This window comes from Mesoplodon mirus (genome assembly GCF_964341445.2).
Source record: "Mesoplodon mirus genome assembly, chromosome: 9".
NCBI lineage: Eukaryota > Metazoa > Chordata > Mammalia > Artiodactyla > Ziphiidae > Mesoplodon > Mesoplodon mirus.
In genome coordinates, this window is record NC_138985.1 from 68935827 (window position 1) to 68954465 (window position 18639).

Genomic DNA, 18639 nt, shown 5'->3' on the forward strand with positions numbered 1-18639 from the left:
CGTTGCCTTGTCTTGGGATCGCCACCAAGTTCTTTGCTTTTCTTGAGCTTCCCGTCAAGTGAGTCTGCTGGTGCTTGATCCCTTAAATATTTTTGATGGGATTAGGTCCCCACCTGCCACAAGCTACAATTTCATTCCTTTTCCACCCACGACCTCCTGGGTGAAAATCAACACCTTACGTATGATGGGACCATCAGACCCTGGCAGCCTTGCATGCATGAGGGAAAGCTTCACTGCCCGGCCCCAGCGTGTGTCATTTATGTGCTGTGAGTCTTCTGACCCCACCTGATAACACTGTCGTGTTTCCACAGTTATCCCTAAAGACACTCCGGTGAGAAGACAGATGAAGCCAACGTCCTGTGAGCTACCTGGGGGTCCATATGGCGGGGTGGACATCCCCAGGAGAACGTCAGACCTCACCATTCTCAAGTTGTAATTCAGTTGACATAAAGGCTCTGCATGGAGCATTTATTTATTGTAAATACGTGATTTGCACAGGCTTTAAATCAGTATTATAGTCGATTTTTATTTCAGTAATTTAAAAAACACACACATCATTTCTCCATTGTTTAAAATGCATCTTGGCATTCATCTGTCAGCACAGATGAGAGTCCTGTCCCCACCACAGAGTGTCCATTCCATGACTATAAATACGCGTGCAGGCTGGCCCTCCCTAGATTCGGAACCATTTTTAGAAGATTCCTTAGCTTCCCAAAGTCATAGTATCAACAACAGCTTCTTATTGGCATGATTTTCTAGTCTCATCACACAAACTGCAAAATCAAACCAGATAATGCCTTATAAATGATGCGGCTCAGAGAGAGTAATGTGTCGCCACACCCAGACGATGCCACAAGGCCTCCAGTGAACGAGATGCCACGTCTCGTTCCCGTCTTGCAGTACAGGGATTCTTTTGCTGCCTAACGTAAACATAACACAAATCAAAGGCAAGAGCGGGTTTGGCCTCTCCAAGGCCGACCACAGGGCCCCCCCTTTTTTTCTATTAGTTTCTGCTTTATAACAAAGTGAATCAGTCATACATATACATCCCTTCCCTCTTGCGTCTCCCTCCCTCCCACCCTCCCTATCCCACCCCTCCAGGCGGTCACAAAGCACCGAGCTGATCTCCCTGTGCTATGCGGCTGCGTCCCACTAGCTATCTACCTTACGTTTGGTAGTGTATATATGTCCATGCCTCTCTCTCGCTTTGTCACAGCTTACCCTTCCCGCTCCCCATATCCTCAAGTCCATTCTCTAGTAGGTCTGTGTCTTTATTCCTATTTTACCCCTAGGTTCTTCATGACATTTTTTTTTCTTAAATTCCATATATATGTGTTAGCATACGGTATTTGTCTTTCTCTTTCTGACTTACTTCACTCTGTATGACAGACTCTAGGTCTATCCACCTCACTACAAATAGCTCAATTTCATTTCTTTTTATGGCTGAGTAATATTCCATTGTATATATGTGCCACATCTTCTTTATCCATTCATCCGATGATGGACAGTTAGGTTGTTTCCATCTCTGGGCTATTGTGAATAGAGCAGGGCCCCTTTTGTATCTGAATGATCCTGCAAGTAGCCAATGCGCTTACTGTTTACATTGCCCCTCGTGCCCAAGTCTGCATGACGCTCCTCCTGTCCCTCCACGTTCCCAGCCTCATCCTGGTGGACAAGCTGAGGTGAGCTGTATGAGATTTCAGTATTTTCCCTGCAAGTTAGAAACCTGTGTAAGTCATCATGAGTAAATTCCTAATTCTGTCTCAGAGCTCTTTTTTTTCCTCCCCTGAGTGCAGGGTTTTCGTGAAAAACATGACACGGAAAAGTACAGACTGAAATGTTTTCTGAAATATCTGCCTCAAATATCAGTGCCCCATGCCCACCCTTAGGGAACCTGGAGCCACCCATCAGGCAAATCCTAGCTGCCTTCTGAGCCCAAGAGAAACTAATTGGTCTGAGAGTCCCCTAGTCCCTGTGGTGGCACCTCTCTAGGTGGGGAGAAGTGTGTGAGTTCAGCCAGCCCTGACTATGGACCGGCTCAGGACGGGCTGTGACCTGTGACCGCTCCTCTCACACCCTTTTTCTGGAGCTGGCAAGGGAATGGCAGTGTGTTTTTGCTTGGTGCATGACCCCATCCTTGGTGGAAAAGCTGTGACAGAGGAAGGAGAGAAAATAGGAGGAAACAGACTGATCCCTCGTCTGTGCTCAAAATAGCTGCAGATTAAAGGAAATCAGGGAGGCAGAAGTGGGAAGAGCAGTGAAAAATAAGTTTACTTTGAAATAGCCCATTCATGCACTCACACCTCAAGGATGTAATGCCCGGAACACACCATCCACGAAAGGTAGACCGTTAGGAGTGTTTTGGCAAACATGATACTACACCCACCTAGCTGCTGTCTGGAGTGGAGACTAAGATGGTGTCCTCCATCACTGTTATGCTTTCTCATTCCAGACAGAAGCCACTGAGCGAGGTCAAGTTACCTTCCCTGGGGAATAAGTCATGCCAAGTTGTAACAGCTAAATCAATGGAAAAGAAGCTTTTGCAGGTCATCAGCTATGGGCATACCTGATTTGTTTTTTTTGTTCTGCAAGGTTTCCAGAAGGTCAGAACTTCTGTTTATTACAGTATCCACTCCACCTCTCTCTCAGGTGTACAGAATAATTACAAGGGTTTTAATGATCATGATTAAGGAGGTGCTAGACCAAGGCTGTTCCACCTTCAGAGTAGACTGCCTGCCCTGATGAGGTGTTTACACATTAATGTTCTGCACCTCTGGGATGGAAATTCAAAATAAAACCATTCAAGGACAGAGGGAAGGAATGAGGAGAAACCAAAGATAGGGAGAAATTTCAGGAACCTGGGATCACATCCCTCCTCCAGACCCATCACTGAATTCTCGCCCTTTGAACTTTCGCGGTGCCTGCCTCCGGCAGGACAAAGCCTTCACCCCTAGACCACAAACTCAAATGTAGCGCCCCTCCCATCCTCGCGTATTCTTGCTGGCGCTGTGGTCTGTGACTCCCCCAGTGTTTCACGTGTATTTTATATTTATTGATGTTCCCTCTGCAGATTCATTTCTTTGTACCTAATAAACTTTAATAAGTGGGAACGCTTCTAGCCATTCACTCGTTAAAGCCTAACGATGGTCACCAGCACCAACCCAAGCCAGCCATTTTTAAGGATTAGAAGGGCTCATACAGGTTACTGACACAGGACCCAACACTTCCTGTAACATTCTGTGTTAGAGATGGGGCCTTTCTTTTTGGAGCTGAAATTTCTAACTAAACTACAGAATGTTCTCCTGGCTTTTGTAGCTAACTAAACAAATGGGTATTTGGGAAAACCAACCAAGGGAAAAACTTTCTCAAATGCATTCTGTAAAAAGTAGATAACACTATATTTACTCAGTTTTATTAAAATCAAATGGGCAGAGTATTGTTTACAAATTACGCTGACTTGTGTTAAAATGGAACAGCTTTCAACCTAAAGTGCACTTAGCACTGCCACCTCAACTAAGCAAACCCTCAAAAACTCTCCTATATGGAACAGTAATCATCTCCATCTCTATTATAGTGTCTTCAGGTACAGGGGAGATGAGGTTTACCTGATAGGTAAGTTGGCTTAAGGGAAAACATAGATCTGAATCTCGATTTTGCATCTTACAAGTTTAGGGAAGTAACAATTTTAGCCAGTCTATGCCTCAGTTTCCTCATCTGTAAAATGGGGGTATAGATATGTATCTAAGCATATAGTGGTGAAGATGGAGTAACATAACCCCTGGGCTAGCCTTTAACCCTGGGGTCATAGGAGACCGAGGTATCAGTGCACGCATGCACGCGCGCACGCACACACACACACACACACACACACACACACACACACACACTCTCTCTCTCTCCAGGGTACAAGCGGTTTGCTTATTATACATTCAGTCACACACAAGAGCTCTCAATGGCTGCATTCCAGGCATTCCATTCAGATATTCACTGAGCTGCTCAGATCACTAGCTCTGCTGTTGGGTAACAAGGAGAGAGCAGTAATTAAAATTCATAGATGCTCCTGAAATAAATCTCATCTAGAAAGTAATTTCAAAGTTAGCTGCTACACACTTTGCATCTGAATTAGTTAAGGACCTGACTTGTTTTATCTGCTGTTTTATTAGTAGAGGCACAGATAAGCTTTTTCATGACCAAAAGGGCCCATCTGAGTGGAGAAAAAAAGCAATGGCCCGAGATAATCGACAAAGTGGAGGATGGACTTTAAAGCCATTGACTGTAGAGGTAGGTGAAGTGGCCATAGTTCTAGGCACCCCTGATGGAGTTCCGGGTGGGAGAGGTGGTGCCTAGAGGGGTGAGGGGAGCAACTTAATGGGAAGGGCTATGGACTCCAGAAGCATGTTCCAGGTTCTCAGACTGTGCCCCAGGAGGCTTGGCATCCTTCATGAACCTGCTCTGTTAGGAACTGAATTGTGTCCTCCAAAAATGCATATTTTGAAGTCCTAACCCCATACCTCAGAAAGTAGCCTTATTTGGGAATAGAGTTGCAGATGTAAGTTAAGATGAGGTCCTACTGAGGTAGGGTGGACCCCTAATCCACCCTATATGACTGGTGTCCTTATAAAAAGGGGAAGTTTAGACACAGACACATACACAGGGAGATGCTATATTAAGACGAAAAGAGAGATTAGGGTGATGCTTCTGCAAGCCAAGAAATGCTGACGATTGCCAGCAAACCATCAGAAGCTAGGTGAGAGGCATGGGACAGAATCTCCCTCACAGCCCTCAGGAGGAACCAACCCTGCCAACACCTTGATCTTGGACTTCTAGCCTCCAGAACTGTGAGATAATAAATCCCTGTTGTTTAATCAACCCAGTTTGTGGTCCTTTGTTATGGCAGCCCTAGCAAACAGATACATGCTGTGTTACCTTGGAGCTTTGCAGGAGTTTACAGTTTGTGAAAAAAGAGCTGAGAATAAAGTTTAAAGAGTCAGCAGTTCCTTGTCATGTAAATGGAGCCATCATCTACTCTGACCTTGACACAGGTCACGTTGCTGGTAACTAAGTCCTATTTTCATGAACAAGACATTCAGTTGCATTTTGCCTGTCACGTGGAGACAAAATCATGGAAGCAATCTGGCATTTCTAGGTCACAAGAGTGGGAAGAGCTGGCTTTTCTTAAGTGGCACCCTTTCCTCTAGTGGAGCTTCTATGGCTTTAAAATAAAGGTGCTCAGCATAGATGGCACCAGCCATTCTGATGATTTTTTAAAATTTGGTAAAATACACATAAACATAAAATTTACCATTTTTAAGGGTACAGATCAGTCGTGTTAAGTACGTTCACAGTGTTGTGTGACCAGTCTCCAGAACTCTTTTATCATCTTGCAAAACTTAAACTCTGTACCCCTTAAACAGTAACTCCCCATTCCCCTTCCCCCCTAGCCCCTGGCAACCACCATTCTACTTTCTGCCTCTATGAGACTGACTACTCTGGGTACCCCATAAAAGTGGAATCAAATAATATTTGACTTTTTGAGAGTGGCTTATTTCACTTATAATGTCCTCAAGGTTCATTTATGTTGTAGCATGTGTCAGAATTTCCTTCCTTTTTAAGGCTGAATATTCCGTTGCTTGGATATACTACATTTTGTTTATCCATTCGTTCATTGACGGAGACTTGGCTTGCTTCCACCTTTTGCTTATTGTAAATAATGCTGGTATGAACATGGGTGTAAAAATATCTGAGACTCTGCCTTCAGTTCTTTTGGGTATATACTCAAAATTGCTGGCTTATATGCTAATTCTATTTTTAATTCTTTCTTTGAGGAACCTCCATACTGTTTTCCATATCAGCTGCACCATTTTATATTCCCATCGACAGTGCACAAGGGTTACAAATTCTCCATATCCTCAACAACACTTATTTTCTGTTTTTTTTTTTTTATAGTAACCACCTGGATGGGTGTGAGGTGGTATATCATGGTTTTGTGTTTATTTTTAAAGAGTGAATTTATCCACAGAATGGATAAATGGAGAAAACGCTGAATGGTTGGGTTTTCCGAAGATTCCAGTCATAAAGTATATCCCCCTTCATATATTTTCTATGTTGTGGCCAATGCCCACGTCTATTAATGAAACACAAGATAGAAGAGGCCAAGAGACATTAATTTCAGTATTTTTTTTATTGTATGCTTGATGTATTTAGAGACAATTCCAAAGGCAAGCACTGGTTGGGGAAGTTATCTGGTTTGTAGATATGTGTACAAAAGGCTATTAAGACTACACGGTCAGTTCCCACTGCAGGAAGCAGAAAGGTTTTCCTTTTTATTATTCCCTGCCCCTAGCATTCTCCAGCTCACACATCTGACTTCTCACAACATGACTGCAAACATGTACATATTCATCCCCACAAGAAATCGGCATGTGACATCTCGGGATGTTTGGATTCAATCAGATAAAGCACATTTGACACAAACCGTAGGAGGGGAAGTTGGGACCTAGGACCCTATGGAATGAAATGCCAGGGCTACAGGGAAGCACAGGCACTGCTGGGTCAGCTGGTGCACGTGACCTGCCGCCCCTCCCCCTCCACTCGAGAAAGGCCGGCTCAGGGGGTTCCCCTCCCTCCTTCCTCCCAAGAGCTGAGAGCTCAGCTGAAGACCTTCCCCAGGAATGACTTGACTGCTCCTCAGTCAAGAATGCAGTTAGTGCATTCATAACAGACACACTGGTCCCACCTGGCTTTCCTGCTGGGCTGCGCAGAGCTGTGTAACACCTGGACCCATGTGGGATGACATCAGGAAGCAAAGTAGTTTGCCTGGTTGATAATTATTTTTTATACCTAATAATCCACCCAGTAGTGAAGGAACTTCACTGCTAATATCTAATAGGCATACACCTTCTCTATTAGACAGCTTATAAGAAAGACTTCCTAACAATAACACTGTCTTCTTATGTTATTGGGCACTAAAGAATTACCATAATTTCAAGTATATCCTTATTCTACCTAAAACTCCAAACCACCTCCAAGGATGAAAGAGTACTACTTCTGCTTTGCTAATTTACTTTTATTGGAGCTTGTGCCCCTCCTCAGAGTATGAGTGGTAAATCCCAGCTACTAGCCAAGACTAACTAGCTTATGTTTGATTATGGGGCGCGGGGATAGGGGAGAGAGTCTGTCCTTCACGGCCATGTCTTCTTTCTGCACAAGGCATACACAGCCCCCTCCCCCTCCCCCAGGTCTTAATGGATACACAAATGGTATTTTAGGAAGCTATTTACACGCCAACCTTTAAACATTATTTTCATAGTTCATCTTGAATATTCATTTTCCCCATACTGCCTTTAGAAAAGCAATCCCTGGTCAAGAAATTGTCCACGTAATGATAAGCATTTTTCAAAAGCAGAGTCTGTTAGGAGCATTTAAAAACAAACATCCCCCCAGCAATGGCGTACTCAAAATCCAACTACATGTTTCAGGCTGTTAATATGTCACTAGAAGTGAGTATAGCCACATCAGCAGGCTCTTTGCTCTCTTCCTGTCTTTCCCCTCGCATCCCAATGCACAAGGAATCTGTCCACCGCTATTACTCAGGTCTTAACTGTACATGGAACATCTCTGTACAGCCTGATGGAAGCATCCCAGCCCCTTTTAACTTCTGCCACGAAAGGACTGCCCCACCCTCTAGTGGTAAGACAGTGGCATCACAATTGTGATGTATAGCGTCAGCCAAGACATCTCTCAGAGTTGGCCCTTCTTTGGGTTGCTGGAATAAGGTCAATGTCCCTAACAGAAGTGGCCATTATGTTTCCCACTGCACAATGGCTGGGTAATAGCATAAGTCTGGCTGGGTTATCTGTGACCTTTGCTTGGCCTATAATAATGAAAGCAGGCCTCTCTGTAATTTATTCTCACTAGACTTCTTTTGGTCAAACCCCTCATCACCCTGGGTATCTCAGACATACCAGGTCTGATGAAATATTTCCATAATAGGGGGAGAGGATTCCACGTGGTGAAATTTTAGAGTGGCTTTCTGCACTATCTTGTTTTAAATAACCACTCAGCAGGTGGGCTTGGGAGGGGATGAGGTACATATGTCATCCCCAAGCCTCACCCTTCCCCACTCAGCAGCTGTAGACACGCTCTCAGAGTGGCTGCGCCGCCTAAGAGGACACCCTAAGTTCACCCACAGTGAGAGCCCAGGCCAAACCCCGACAAAACTCAGCAACCACAAGTCACCGTGAACAGCTGCTGTTAACTTTGTCAGCACAAATATTCCTCCCACCTCTCACCACTTGTAGTTAGTGATTTTACATACAGAATTTGCAAAACTGCTGGGCAGAAAGCTCACGGTGCTCTTATGCTTACACCCTTACAGGGGAGTTGGTAGAAAAAAGGATTTGTTCCAGTAAAACCTGTGACCCTCAGTGTCCACATCTGTGTATGGGGGCCCAAGTCCCTTCCAGCTCTCACGGCATATGATACACTGCAGCTGACAAGGAGTCACTAACTTGAAGTCACGTCCAAGATTACTGACACTCACAGTATTTCCATTTGGAAAGGCCTGTCAGTGATGAAGGTGATTAGGCCCACATGGGACAGGTGAGGCTGCATAATGAAGCCGCTGTCCTCTCTCCCAGTGCTGTATTAACACACACACTTCTCCTCAGCATCTCTGCCCCCTTCCATGTTAAGAGTGGTGGAGAGTTTCAGTGGCTGGAAGTAAGCCCCCCGGCCCCCACCAGCACCTGCCCACTTCAGCTACCGGTCTGAAGGCAGCTAAGGGGCCATGCAGGGCGAGAGGAATAAAGGGAGGACTAGGGAAAGCCAGGTGCTTCCTCCACAGCTTTGGGGGATATAACAGGCTGGGTAGGACTCACCGTGGAGCCGAATGCTTCTCCATCCATCTGTCCCCTTCCTGCCCTCTGTCTTCCCCATGCTGGGCCCATCTGGTCTTCCTCACATGCTTTCCTGGGCTCTGCTGGTAAGTCAAATCCTTCATGCGCCCACAACATGGGAAACAAATCAGTTTAATTAAAGTCTCTGCTGAGATAATGGAATGGCTGCTCAGATTCCAGCTACTTCAACTGGAATCTAAACAGCCAAGAGTTTCTCCTTTTCTTTCCCTCATTAGCTGAGAAATTTGCAGCTTCATGGGGTGGAACTTCTGCCACAGGGCCATTTAATTAATCCTAAACTAGACGGCGGTAACCAGGCCCAGAATCATTTCTAGACATATGCACATCCGTGCGGCGGGTGAGCAGCCGTGCAGGGAGAGCCCCGTGCCTCATGGGAGAGCCGCGCCGCGATCCAGCGTCGTCATGCACAGCTGCCTCTGAATCTCTACAGTGGGTAGCTTCCAGCTCGCACGGCACGTGGAAGCTGTCTGCGGGTCCACCGCACACGAGGCAGTGCGCAGGTTCTTTCAGATCACAGGAATCATTGGGATGGAGCTGGGCCTGCAGAGGAGCCCCCTTTATTCCTTCCCACTTGTTTTGTCTCTCAGAAGACACAGCTGGAGACATTCTGCATTACAGGCCTGCGCTCAGCAGAAGGGAGGCCAGGCCAGGAAGCCTCCCTCAAGCACACACACAAGAGCCCTGGGCCAAAGAAATGCCTTTTGTTAACCAGAAAGAAACCACTACTGAGAGAAAGAGTAAGACTTCAAAAGATTTTGCCTTCCCCTCAAACTCGGGGCAGTGGAGCCTGTCTTTCAAGGCTTGATGGACTCTAGTCCTCCCATGAAAAGGCTAATGTGTCCATTGTCACTGAAACACAATAAGAGCAGCTTAAAATCCACAATCAGTCATACAATCGCACAACAGGCAAATGGGATACATGTTACACTGCAGAAGGAGGGGATCTATGTTGCAGAAGAAGGGGGCGTTGTGAGATCCGAGCCAGAACACTAGGGAACAGTGTGACGTTAACACATCTGAACTTTCTCATTTTACTCGGACAGGAGAGCGGTTTGTTTTGCTGGTAATTTAGTAAGGTGGGAAATTTTAAATAAGAAGGGGAAAGGGAATGCTTACTTCACTTAAAGAACTTAATCTCCGTGTCAACACAGTCATAGAAGAGATCTCCCACTTCGGTGGGGTCCAGGGGATCACTGCTGGTCAGGATTTCCTCCATGGCTTCCAGGCCTTGCTTCTCTAGTTCCAGCATCGTCTTCCTCAGCTTTTGACCTTGCTCCTGAGAAGGACAAAAACAGCGGGGGTCATTGCAATGGACACTGAAAGCCCCCTGGAGGGCCTGCCCCCCACCCCATTCAATCTGCTCCCCGCGGGACTGCCACGGGGATGGTTCTAAGATGCAGGTGTGGTGATGTCACTGCTTTGCTTGGAGTTCTTGCCTTCAGGATAAAAATCCAGACTCCTGAGTGAAGTTGGGAAAGGAAAGGCCCTTTGTAACATACCGAGGCTCGTGCCTCGCCTTTGCCACGCCTCCCGCATCACCTTGCTCTTCAGCCAGACCAAATTAGCTGCATTCCTCCAGCCCATGATACTCTTTCTCCCCACAGCACAGGCAACCCTGCTCGCCTCAACACTCAATCAGCTTGCGCCCACCTTCAGGCTTCCGTGAACGCCTTTCCTCTAGGCTCCCCCCATCCAATCCCTTTCCTTCTGCCAGGGTTGTTCTCTTTCTGTCTTGCGATGGTCTGTCTACTTACCTGTGTCCCCCATTAGACCACGATCTCCCAGGGAGGGAGACCCAGGCTTATCTCTATCCTCCTGCCTGGGACAGAGGAGGCACTCCCAATGTCTCTTGAAAGAATAAATGGATCAATGAATAATCACATGGCCGTCTATCCCCAACTTACTTTTTTTCTGAGGGGGTGGCATCTCTTCTTCCAAGTGGCAGTCACTCATTTACATACAGTGGATGACAATAAGCTTTTATTTGCCCAATTAGTCCCTGAACAGAGAAGCCGCTGTCACCACCCATCAACCACTTCCTAGTGCTGCCTTAACTCAAACCAAGGGTCACTGCCAAATTTCAAAGTCCACCCAGCCTCATCAGTCTCATCTCTTTGAAATTTTGTGTAGGATACTTCAGAACACACGGCCCTTTCTACCCCTGCCTTCGTTTGCCAAATATCCACAAAACCGTGCACCAGGGAGTGACATTTTCCCCTGCTTCGGCTTACTGTGATCCACCTAGAAAACATGCACTGTCAGCAGGCAGGGAGGACAGCCCTGGACAGAACTCTGTGTAATGCAGCGGGAGCATTCCTGGTTCCAGGGGAATGTCTGGCAGGGAGGGCCAATGTCCAATAACTGCGACTTTTACACGTCAGAATGGTCATTTCTGGGGCACAGAAGAGCAAGTTCTATAAATAGTGAGACTACCCTTCTCAGAGATACTTTCTGAATTCACTTGGATTTACTGCTCTCCTTTCTTGCTATCCTTTTTAGAGGGTCCACCACGCTGGATGTGAGAAAATAAGCTCACCCAGTCCACGCAAAATGCACGCACCAATTTACTTATAAGATGTCACTTTCTTCAGGACAAATTGGACCCTTACAAGTTGTTGAATAAATGCTTGGGAAGCAGATGAACATCTAACAACCATGTTCCTTCCTTCTTCCTTCAGCAACATAGAGGCTTGGATTTTATATGAAAGTCCACCACTAAGGGTTGCTCTGGGCACATATTGAGTGTTTGTCTTGTTTGAATTGATGTCTTGTAACTTTATTAATCAGAACTTTGGGTGGAGGAGGGAGGGCTGCACTTTGAAGAATAACTATTTTAAAACTAGAGACTTGGGCTTCCCTGGTGGCGCAGTGGTTGAGAGTCCGCCTGCCGATGCAGGGGACACGGGTTCGTGCCCCGGTCCAGGAAGATCCCACATGCCGCGGAGCAGCTGGGCCCGTGAGCCATGGCCGCTGAGCCTGCGCGTCCGGAGCCTGTGCTCCGCAACGGGAGAGGCCACAACAGTGAGAGGCCCGCGTAACGCAAAAAAAAAAAAAAAAAAAACTAGAGACTTTTAAAAAACTTTTTTGTATGAAAAAATATACATAACAAAATTTACCATTTTAACCATTTTTAAGTGTACAGTTCAGTGGCATAAAGACATTCACATTGCTGTGCAACCATCACCACCAACCGTCTTCAGAACTTTGTTAAAAAACAACATGATTGCATCTTTAAAGTGCTGCCCTTACGTACACATTTTTACCCCTAAAAGTATACAAAGAATTTTCGACAACAGAAAAGCAGTTCTCCTGACTAGTACTGCACGTTTCTGTTATCTGCAGGTGAACAGTAAGTAAAAGAGGGAGATTCTTAGCCCACTGAGTTCTAGAATAACATCAAAAGCAGAGGCTTGGTTTCACTGGGTTTCAAGAGGCTGGGAGGAACAACTACCACCAGCATTCTAGCAGGGGCCCCGGGAGCCTGGGTTTCTGGAAGCAGACTTGCTGGAGAGGAGGAAGAGGACGAGCTTGTTCACCGCTGTCCTGCCTCCTTTCTAGGGACCCCGCCCGCGCCCGGGGCTCACAGCCAGGCTCACCTCGTCACTCTCCAGGACCGCCCGGGCCCACTCATGGGCCTTGTACAGCTCGTGGCGGCGGTCTGGCTTCTCCTGGAACCGAGGCTCCTTTCTGGCAGGGTCATCGTCTCCGAAACAGGGAGACTGTGCTTTGGGGACGAGTTTTACATCGTCGACAAAGATGAAAGGCTTGAATATGGACCTGGAGAGAAAGGAGAGGTACTTCAGCCAAACCGAGCCTGGGGCTCGAGGACACCAGAGGCTGCCCTTTCCTTCAGCAAACATCTCCGGGGCCAGCTCACGGTGGCAGGCGGGTGCCTGCCGGGAGGGACCCAACTGCATATCTTAGTAACTATTTTAGTAGAACTAACTGCCGTTTATAAGCTGCAAATTCGTCTATTTGCAGCGAGGAGACATCAAAACAGACTGGCTTTGTTCTAGGAAGGCCATTTAAGAGCCCCTTTCAGTCACATGAAAGAAGGCAAAGAGACACAGTGTTTTGAGGAAAGGGTGCAGTGGGCCACCGATTTGAGCTGGTCTTTCTCCACCGTGCTCTGTGGAAAGGGGCCTCCTGGAAAGGCAGGGTCTGAGACCTCAACCATTTTTTTTTAGGTTCTACCTTATTTGAAAATGTTTGGAATATCTCTGACAGACTCAAGGTGGGACAGATTAAGACAGATGACAAAGAAAGCATCCCGGGGCCCCAGAGAGGGCACACCACAGAGGACAGAAGTCTGGTTGTGTGAGAGTGAGGCTGAGGGGATAGTAGGCGGCTAACGCAAGAACTCTGATTCAGCTCTTTTGCCACGAGGGGTGTCTCACGGGACACGGCTGTGTGTGTGTGTGTGTGTGTGCGCGCGCGCGCGCACCTGTGCATACCTGGGGACGTTTCAACACATCCCCCTAGACGCGCACACACCCCAAAACAGCCATGTGTCTAAGAAACTGCATCTTGGGATCCCAGGCCAGCGGGGTCTGTGGTGACCACAGCTGACAGTAACACTAGAGGGAGAGCCTCACTCTCCCTGCTCTGCACCCAGAAAGAACACGGCTGGATCAAAGCAGTCCTCCTGGCAGAGCACAGGCACCTCTGGGCCCCGAGGGTGGCCTGTTTTCAATCACACCACGCGGGCACCTGCAATAACAATTGGAGAGAATGAGACACACACCCACACCCCGTGTGTACGGCTCAGTTTTGGGTTACTTCCTCTTAACTGGTGCCTCCAGTGGGTGAGAAGTGAGCTGGGAGGTTGATTCCCTCAGCCCCGAGATGCCTGGACTTGAGGTGGCCCTAGCAGCCTTGCCGGTGTGCCACACAAACCTTTTCACTATGCCACAATCTGCAAAGAACTGGAAACCCATGACCTTTGTACCCAAACTGTGTCCTTGGACTTGAGCGTCAGCATCACCCTCACGCCCCATCCCCACCCCCCGCCCCAGTCCTGTGAATAGAACCTGCTTGTTAAGGTCCCCAGGGGATTGATGACATCCAAGTCTGAGGAGCATGACCAGAGACCACAGTAACTAGCAGAGACCACAGTAACTAGCAGTGACCTCCTGGGTTTGTTCCCTGAGGTTGTCAAGGGAAAAGGGCTCAGGTGAAGAAGAAAGACCCTGATCACAGCATGAAAGATCGGGCTCATCCTAATTTAATTTGAATCTTGAAAGCAGTTGCTCCCAAAGCTGGCAAAGTGGGTGGTACAGGTTAAGGATAAGTGCTGTTTTCTGCAGGTGATGCAAACGCAGGAGACTGGGCCCATCTACCGTGAAGCACAAGGCATAGGCATGTGGGCTGGACCTAATTCCACAAGGCCGAGTCCTCCCAAGGAACTTCCCTCCCCAAGATGCAGGGGAGCTACCTTATACAGAGGGAACACACATTGCCACTTCCTACGGCCTCCTGAAAATACATCACTCCTCTTCCCTTCTCCTGAATGTTGAATGGGTGACTGTTGAAAGTGAAAGGAATTAATGCACAATTTTAAAGCGTCTAAAGAATTTTGATTACATGAAGTTGAATTCTCCAATTGGTCATTTGGTTGACTCTGCAAAAGGGCAGTTTGAGGGTTCACTGGCAGATGGTAATGGATGGGGAGGGAGAGAGGAGAGTGGGAAGGAAGGAAGGAGGGAGGGAGGGAGGGAGGGAGGGAGGGAAAGAGGTGGAAGAGGGCGGAGTCCAGCATAGAGACATCCAGAACTAACTGCCTCTGTGCCCCTCTGGTCTCTGACAACACAGCAGCCTCACAGCAGGCAAGTGTCCTATCCTTCAGGGCCTGACAGCACTTTTCCTGAAAAGCCAGTGCACACAACACACACCGTCTTCCAGCAATATGACCTGCAGCTTCCTTGGCCTGAGCTGAGACCCCCTGAGGGACACTGGGCCCAGGCTCCTGCCAAGCACCCCAGAACCTGCACAGTTCACACCTCCTCCCCAGGCCCAGTGCTAGGCAGAAAGGGTCAGAGCCGGGGGATCCCCTGCTCTTGGGCTTGGAGGCGGGGTGGGTGCAGGCTTAGCCATGGTGAGCCAGGGAAACTGCAGTGTCCAGCAGAGCTGCTGAGCCCGGGCTGCTGAGCAGATTCCTTGGGACAGGAGTTCTCCCATTTTACACCGGCCCCAGGCCACAGGTGATGTTCACTCGTGTGATGCTACACCATAAAATCCCCCGCACTGCACCTCTTTTCTCTACCCCTCAAAAGGCCATGTGGGGGCTTCCCTGGTGGCGCAGTGGTTGAGAGTCCGCCTGCCGATGCAGGGGACGCGGGTTCGTGCCCCAGTCCGAGAAGATCCCACATGTGGCAGAGCGGCTGGGCCTGTGAGCCATGGCCGCTGAGCCTGCACGTCCGGAGCCTGTGCTCCGCAATGGGAGAGGCCACAACAGTGAGAGGCCCGCGTACCGCAAAAAAAAAAAAAAAAAAAAAAAAAAAAAGGCCATGTGGGAGTGATGTTTTCATTGGGAAATCTGTCATTCAGTTTCTGGAACCTCAGTGCTTTTCTTACCATGAGGCTCAGGACCATCCCGACACTGGCCCTGTGAGGGAGAAGGATGGCGCTGGTCTTGCTGAGCGACCATCCAGGTCTGCCTGCCTCATGACAGTGGGGCAGGGAACTGGGCTGGGACTCAGAATGGGGGTGTGTGTCCCCTTGTCACCTTTGACCAACTATGGGGCCCGTCACTTTCCCTCTCTGTCTCTCACTGGACTGAAACGATCTCTACGGTCCCTTTCAACTTCTAAAGCTATTGTGTTATTTCTCTTTCTATGTCATGTGGCCTGTGAATGTGTGTCTTCAAGAAGTTCATGCTAAGAACAATCATGGTCGTCTGCACCCAATATACAGGCTAATAGCAGAGTAAAAATCAGAGCCCTCTATGTGATGGAACTTCAAACCACTCCACACTCATTTTAACATCAGTGAGAGTGTCTGGTAGCATTTCTAAGACAGGAGGGACCATATGTTTAACCTTCCCATCTATCCATTTTAACTTTAAAAATAAATAAGTAAGTAATATGATGAGGTTCCCATAATATTCTAAGGCAGCCAAACCTCTCCAAGAGCTTTTTACCAAAGTCTATAAGGAAGTCAGCATCCTCAGCTGCTAAAAACATGAACCATAGATGTGTCTGGTGGTTAAAGGGTTTTTTTGAGATTGAATAAATAAAATTACTGCCAATAAGAAACTGCAATAATACTAATATACCAGGATGTGGGAATTATCTATAACTCAGTCCTGATAATTTATGTCTATATATCCAGAAAAGGGCAACGTGGATAACTCAGCAGTTTCCAAATGTTCTTATTTCCTGCCAATCCTTACAGAAAATCTCATTAAAAGTCCAAATAGGTGAGAAGATACTCCGACATCTTCCCACACTGAACCTCAGATGGTAGCTTCTTAAATGCCACTTGAGTAAATGTATGCTAATTAATGGCCCAAAAAGAGGAAACAACTTGCCGAGGCCGCATGCCCAGCCAGCGGCAAAGCTGAGCTGCCCTCTGGGTCCTGACCACCCCTCCAGGCCCACCCAGCCAGGGCGGTGCCCACTTCATCAGCCATGTCGAGAACCCCCAGAGGAGCCCGTGGGTGGCTCAGATGCAGGCGGGACACAGCTCAGGGAGCTCCAGAAGCTGATTCTGCCCCACCCTCAGAGCTGCCTCACAGCCTGACCTTCAGAGAAGCCCCCTAACCCAGAGCTCGCCCTGGTTACCCAGAGCTCGCCCTGGTCACCCAGCCCCTCCACGGTGTGGTGTGACACAAATACAGGACGATAGGCCCAAAAGAGGAAGTGCTTCCACCAGCGAAGTTTGGCCCAGTAGCTGGTTAATGAGGAAGTTTCAAGGTGGCTGAGCTACGCTAAGGGGACCCTCGAGCAGGACAATTAAACAAAGAAAGCCATGAGCAACATGAAAGGGAATCCCACCACTGCACCCGTCAGCTCTCACTGAGACAAACCGAAGGGCCACGGCACACAGTCCGATGACACGAAGCCAGCACGGGCTCGCAAGGTCTCAGGGTCTGCAGGATTTTAGTCCTGGGTGACACTCTGAGCCACAGCCAAGAAAGGCACTTCACTGGAGGCATCTTTGCCTTCTCTGTCCCTTTTTTCTTTCTAAAACCTTGAGATGGATGCACCAAGCCAGTGTAAAAAATCTGTTTTCCTCTCATTTGTTTCTTCCTTTGGAAGGAAAACAAAATTATCATGAAAGTCTCTAACATTTTACAATATATCATAATTTTCAAAGTGCTTTCATTCAATTCTCATGGAATTTCATTCATTCATCCATTCAATATGTGTGTAATGCTGAGATCCAGATACTAGTCTAAGTACTAGGGATACAGCAGGGCAGCGGTCCCCAACCTTTTTGGCACCAGGGACTGGCTTCGTGGAAGACAATTTTTCCACGGACGGTGGGGTGTGGGGTGATGGCTCAGGCGGTAACGCGAGCGATGGGGAGTGACTGTAAATACAGATGAAGCTTCGCTCGCTCGTCTGCCGCTCACCTCCTGCTGTGTGGCCCGGTTCCTAACAGGCTGCAGACCAGGGGTTGGTTGGGGACCCCTGCAGCAGTGAACAAGGCAGGGCAAAAACTTCTGTACCATTTCACAGAAGAGATGACTGAGGCTCACAGAAGCTAAGTGCTTTGTCCACAGGCACATTCCTAATACGTGCCAGATGGAGAAGTAAATTCAGATCTTCTAAATCTAAAGTCATTTTCCCCCATTACCACTCACCCTTATATATCCCTTCTGCGGGTTTCTAAAATATACATATATATATATATATATATATATATATATATGCATTATGCTACTGCAGAAAAGCAAAATATTTTTGTGCTTTGGGATTTGGAATTTAAGTATCAGTGGCCAGCTCACATTTCTGACTTCAAACATGGCTCTGTTCACACTGAAGATGCAGAAACTCCCTGAGCGATAAAGCTGGGCTTCTCCTGTGCCCTGGAGTCCCCGGCAGATCCTCTGGGGCAGAAAATAGCAGCACAAAGCCTCCTGCTTGGATGAATTTGCTAAACTTTGAACCCATCTGAAAAGGGCCTGGAAGAACCAGTTTCTCTCAACTGCAGGTGTCCCTCTGAATGGTTCATCCATGGGTCATCCCAGCTTGACTGTGAGTCACTTTAATCATATAGTCAAAGCCACATCTGGTGGAGAGCAGAACTTACCCATGAAGGGTGTTTTCATTTACAGGGAAAGAGAACTAGTACTTTTGGAGCATAGGACACCCTAAGGGCTGGATCCAGATACTCTGGGAGGTTTTGCAAAGTCAAAACCGTGGGGTAGGAGAGAGGAAAAAGACAGTGTTGCGAGAATTGGTTATGAAATCAGAGGGAGTGCTATTTTACAAGGCCCTCAGCTCTGTGTCTGTCTGTGCAGGCTGTGCCCCACACTGTATTTACATAGTAAACTACGGTGTCTACAGCCCATAACATCATCTCCAATAATGAAAAGGTTCCACTTGTCACTAACATTTGAATTAACCAGACAAGACAGTCTCAGCTGATGCAATGTAGCCTCTCGAGCCTAGTACCTGGGAGAAGACGAAGAAAACACACACACACACCACGCCCCTTGCATCTCCCCATTCCCTGCCACTGAAGTGGGTCAAACACCCTCTCTTTCCTAGAACTT

General features: G+C 47.6%; 2 protein-coding genes across 4 annotated transcripts in view; one reads left to right on the top strand and one right to left on the bottom strand.

The window, feature by feature from the left end:
• The window catches only part of WIPF3 (WAS/WASL interacting protein family member 3), an 88131-nt gene extending 85054 nt beyond the window's left edge, over positions 1-3077 (top strand). For 2 of the 3 annotated variants that reach the window (XM_082633035.1, XM_082633034.1), the window contains exon 9: positions 312-829. In XM_082633035.1, coding sequence (XP_082489161.1) covers positions 312-335 — 24 coding nt within the window. In that variant the 3' untranslated portion in view covers positions 336-829. Of the gene's footprint in view, positions 1-311; positions 830-2452 lie in introns of those variants that run through there. The other variant, XR_014295057.1, reaches the window with a different exon arrangement.
• A 3089-nt stretch (positions 3078-6166) lies between these two features.
• SCRN1 (secernin 1) overlaps positions 6167-18639 on the bottom strand; it is a 58820-nt gene continuing 46347 nt past the window's right edge. The window contains exons 7-8 of the mRNA XM_082631675.1: positions 12515-12695; positions 6167-10194 (exon numbers count right to left, since the gene is read on the bottom strand). Of these exons, the coding sequence (XP_082487801.1) occupies positions 10036-10194; positions 12515-12695 (340 nt within the window). The 3' untranslated portion in view covers positions 6167-10035. The remainder of the gene's footprint in view (positions 10195-12514; positions 12696-18639) is intronic.